Here is a 4,641-nt window from a genome sequence, read left to right as displayed (position 1 = left end):
GGACGCGCTGCCCTCTTCCTTGGTCAGACCGGGCGCTCTTTTTGACCTTAAACTCGCTCTCTGTGTGGTCTCTCCCGCTGCTGATACCCACTCCGTGTCCAGATTTCCAGGGTTTGTTTTGCCGTGCCTGGGAGTTCACCCGGTTCAAGAGGTGTCGCCAGAGGAGCAGCGCAGCGTTACTCTGAAGGTAAAAAACAAGCACGCTAGATTTGCGCAGCTATGAAAAGCTGCTGGGGTTGCTCAGGGCAAACCGCGGGATGCTCTGGTCTTCCTGATTTAACTTCACATCTGCCCAGTAATCTTTCTGCGCTCCTGTGATACAGGAGACCCAGCGGACTAAATCCCAGGGTCTCTTAGAACATCTATTTGTCCGTGTTGGTGCTAAACCAGAATTGTTCACTGGAGACATCTGGCCGCGTTACTGCAGTGAAACAGTTTTAAAAATCCCAGCTGAGCCCTTTGTTTACAGCGAACAGCCCGTGTGTGTGTGTTTGCAGATGTCCCGTTGTCAGCAGGGGCGGTGGAAGGTGACCGCTTGTGCCCTTAGTCTGAAAAACTGGGAGAACTGTCTGCAGCTGTTTAATGTTACCAGGCGTACTATGGGCCTTGTTTTAATCACCTCTTCTCCTCCTCTGGAAAAACACCTTGTAAAGAAGGGAAATCCTGCTAGTTTCTAAATTCTGTCTGAGTGCATAACTCTGTAGCAAGTTTTAAGGTCCCGAATTTAAGAACAGTGAAGAAGACTCCAATTTAATCATAGCGCTGAGTTCATACCCCTTCCATCCAGCAAGGGCAGTGAGGATTGCACCCACAATTTGTTCTTGCAGGATCTGGATGCTGCACTGCCGCTTATAGAACTCTACAAAGATAAATTGGTGGGGATCGGAGAAGTAAGTAGAATAACGTGACTTGTTTAAATGTCTGTGGTTTCGGCAGCATCTGTCACCAGAATGAGAAAAACTTAGAAAAAATAGTGAATTGGAAAAAATCAGTGAATACTTGGGTTTATGTTTGCAATAAGGATTTCCGTTAGTGTGAACAAGAGCTAAGTCTGATTGCTAATTCTCTAATTGTGCTTTCTGGCATAGATTTACCCAATTCTATCTTTTCCCTTATTGTCATTATTAGGAAGCAGACGGCATTTGTGCTGGTGGGTTTAGTAGGAAGAATCGCACAATTATGCTACATTGTTGTCTTCTCTGGCACAGTGTTTACCTCGAACAACAGAATTAGTAGGTAATTCTTGCTAGACATAGGACGAGAGCTACAGGTTTAGCTCAGAAATTTTACTTGTATTGGAGATCAAGATTTGAGATTTAATTGAAATAATATTCAATACACTATAACCCTCCCCAAAGCCAGTTACAGATTAAAATGTTAAACACACTCGTTATTAATATCTGCCTACAAATGCTTTCAGAGCTGAAAAGCTTATGGTTGAGAACAGATTCCTTTCTGAATTGAGCTCATTTTAATCGCAGTCTCTAGTACATATATTTTTAGCGCTTTGCTGTTTTGAAGCATTTTTTGCCGTTATATATGGTATCGTGGTTTAGTCAAGCGTGAAGTCTGTAAAATTTTTTCACTTCTCTTCTTGCCCTCTAGGTTGGACTAGATTTCACTCCCAGATTTGCCAGCACGGATGAACAGAAGGAAGGACAGAGACAGGTTTTGATCAAGCAGATTGAGTTAGCAAGGAGACTGGATTTGCCTTTGTAGGTTTTGTTCATACTAGCAGGAGAACTTGCCAGATCTCAGTAACATGGAAATTTTTCCCAGGATTTATAGTTACTAAGAGCCCACAGAACTTTTCTTACATGGATTAAACTGGCATTAGTGTCCTGTCAGTCTCCAATCTGAGATTTAATTACAGAATTTTCCTTATGTTTGCACTTGAATACAGTGGTCCTCTGTGTCCTGTCCTTGCTATGTTGTTGCTATATCTTCACTGTAGCTAAAATGATTCATACATACACCTCTAGATTTTTTCCCTGATAAAAGGTATTATACAGATTATTTTTTTTCTTCCCAAGGTGCTGTAATTTCATTTGTGTTGACAAAAAAAAGTATTTTCTTGTATTTCCTAATGCCAGACCTCTCTTTGCTGTGCAGAAACGTTCATTCCCGCTCAGCTGGAAGACCAACCATTAACCTCTTACAGGAACAAGGTATGTTCTTAATACATTTTCTCTATCATGGCTCTTGTGAACAGAATTTCCTCAGTTGTTCCACATCCTCACATCAGTTTGTGTACACAGAACTTGGGAGGAATAGCGCAGAGATGCCGTACTCATTCCTTACAAGACCGAGGTCTCACTGGAAGCTGACATTGCGAACCTACTATCAACACCGCTTATGTTTTGGTTTGCTTCTTTTCTCTGAGGTGCCTCAAAGGTGCTGCTCCATGCGTTTGATGGGAAGCCCTCTGTAGCGATGGAAGGGGTGAAAGCTGGATACTTCTTCTCCATTCCTCCTTCCATTATAAGGAGTGAACAGGTAACGTTTAAAGGGGTTCGTTCGTTCTTGGGGGTTGCTCACCTTGATTCCATGAATCTGCTCATAAATTGTACTCTGGGCTGACACAAGTTACACTGGCTTCTCACTTTGTTTCCGTCTTACTCTATTTCCATCCTGCGCCATCATCACTTTCTGTGATAAGCTCAGGCAATGTAAGAAAGGTCCAAGCGGAGGGGGTGTGAGGGATGGATGTAGATGAGGATGAGGTTAGGAACTTGGAGAAGGAAAACCAAACGGTGGTGGAGGGGTCAAAGTAGTCGTGGGAAAATGGTACACAAATATTCTATATACAGAAAAACAGCAAAATAAAATTGCATTGGCAACTTTAAATTTTGTGCAATAAAACTTCAACAGGTAACAATGATTCAGTGTTTAGATAATGGTACTTCAGATATTGAGAAAACGGCATAATCCTAATTTGGAGGGACTTTTTGAGCAGCTCCTGGTACAGTGGCATCAAAGTCTTCTGACGTTGCTTTTAAATGCAGACGATATCCTCCCTTCAGACATTTTTTCCCTGCAGGTCTAAATGCATAAAGCGTTTAATAGCTGTCTTATTTTCTTCAAGAAGCAGAAGCTTGTGAAGCTGTTACCTCTGGAAAGTATGTGCTTGGAAACTGACTCTCCTGCTCTGGGGCCTGAAAAACAGGTAAGTGGTGGCGGGGAGGGACTTGTATGTGTGCATATCCAAACCCACACCTTATGGAAGTCAGTCACCGGCATGGGAGAGTGAAGAAATGTAAGCATGGGGTCAAGGGATGGAAGAGGGTGCTGAATGAAAACGCTGAGATGAACAAGTCAGTGTTCTTGAGACGGGGAAAGAAGAGATTCCAGGAATGGGCAAAGGGGAAAATAATTCAAGAACAGATAGACGTTATTTCTGTGGCACATGTGCTGCAGTGTGACTGAAGTTGTGTCAGGAAGTACTGAAGCTGAAACGTGGTTGATCTGCAGGGATCTGTAATTTAGTCTGGGTTGGTTGGTTTGTTTGTTTCCAGGTGAGAAACGAACCGAAAAATGTTTACGTTGCTGCAGAATATATTGCCAAAATTAAAGGAATTTCAGTTGAAGAAGTTATAGAAGTGACTACACAGAATGCACTGAAAGTCTTCCCTAAACTTCAAAACTTTCTTCGGCTATAGATTCACAAACTGAAGTATATGATAATGCAGAAACAATAATTTATGGTGTAATTAATAAAACCAACTTGCATCTTTTGAAGTGGAGTTTTGCTGGGAGATGGCTGATGCCATCTGTGCCCCTTCATTTCTGCTGGCTGAAAGTCACATGGTTTTGGACCTGCTCATGGTACGAAAGCTCCCGTGAGGACTCACAGACTGCACGTCCCTTTCTGAGCCATTTAAAACCCCAACTGGATGGGTGTTGTGTGTATGTCATGTTGACTGGGCTGTGAGTGGTGCAGAAGTAACATCTCTGATTTCCTTAAATACAGGAAGCAAAGAATTACAACCCTCCCACTCCTCCTCTCCTTTTCCCTTGTATACAGTCACTCAGATCTTGGCTATTTTGAGAAGGATTTGCTTTGATTTTTTTTTTAAATCCTCTTCAAAGGCTAAAACTTCAGTGCGGTCATACTTCAGGGACTTAACTCTCCTAGCTGCTCAGTGTCAGAAGACAGAGGATGAGAAAGGGAGACAAGCCCAGTTTTGTGAGATCTTGGAGGTACCTGTCTGCTGTCAGCCCTGCTACGTTAGCTAGTGTCCTAAAAACTTGAGTCTTGTGCTCCCTCTCAAGCACCTGCGTGGTGTGGGCCTGTCGAAACACTGATCCAAGTTTAGCTGACTATAAACTAGCAATGCACAAGCTGAGTTATAGATGACATTCTGTTGTTCGGAGGGCCCCTAGGGAAGGGGAGGCTTTATCTCCCTACAGGGATTTTTACTGTCTCAGAGAAGAAAATACACGAGTAATAACTTTAGTCCATGACCACCTTGGGTACAAAATCATGCATCATCCTGCCAACGGTGAGAGCATTTGGCTGTAAAGTTTGGGCACGTCTTCTGTGTCTCAGGTGCCTGTATGAAGGAGCAAAATCTTGATCTGTAAGCAATACCCGTCTTAAACTTATGGTTTCCTCTTCCTTTTCTTCCTCAATTTCTGAAG

At 42.9% G+C, this 4,641-nt stretch overlaps 1 protein-coding gene across 1 annotated transcript; it reads left to right on the top strand.

Moving 5' to 3' along the window:
* Positions 1 to 76: 76 nt before the first annotated feature.
* TATDN3 (TatD DNase domain containing 3) lies at positions 77 to 3,755 on the top strand (the record flags this gene model as incomplete). Its single annotated transcript, XM_010140406.1, has 7 exons — positions 77 to 187; positions 828 to 890; positions 1,606 to 1,715; positions 2,113 to 2,168; positions 2,384 to 2,496; positions 3,086 to 3,166; positions 3,516 to 3,755. Coding segments are annotated over 7 exons (678 nt in total), but the record flags the coding sequence as incomplete, so codon positions are not given.
* Between the last annotated feature and the right edge of the window lie 886 nt (positions 3,756 to 4,641).

Source organism: Buceros rhinoceros, unplaced genomic scaffold (assembly GCF_000710305.1).
Source record: "Buceros rhinoceros silvestris isolate BGI_N320 unplaced genomic scaffold, ASM71030v1 scaffold36577, whole genome shotgun sequence".
NCBI lineage: Eukaryota > Metazoa > Chordata > Aves > Bucerotiformes > Bucerotidae > Buceros > Buceros rhinoceros.
The sequence above is the reverse complement of the archived record's forward strand: the minus strand, read 5'-3'. Positions and strand labels throughout refer to the sequence as shown.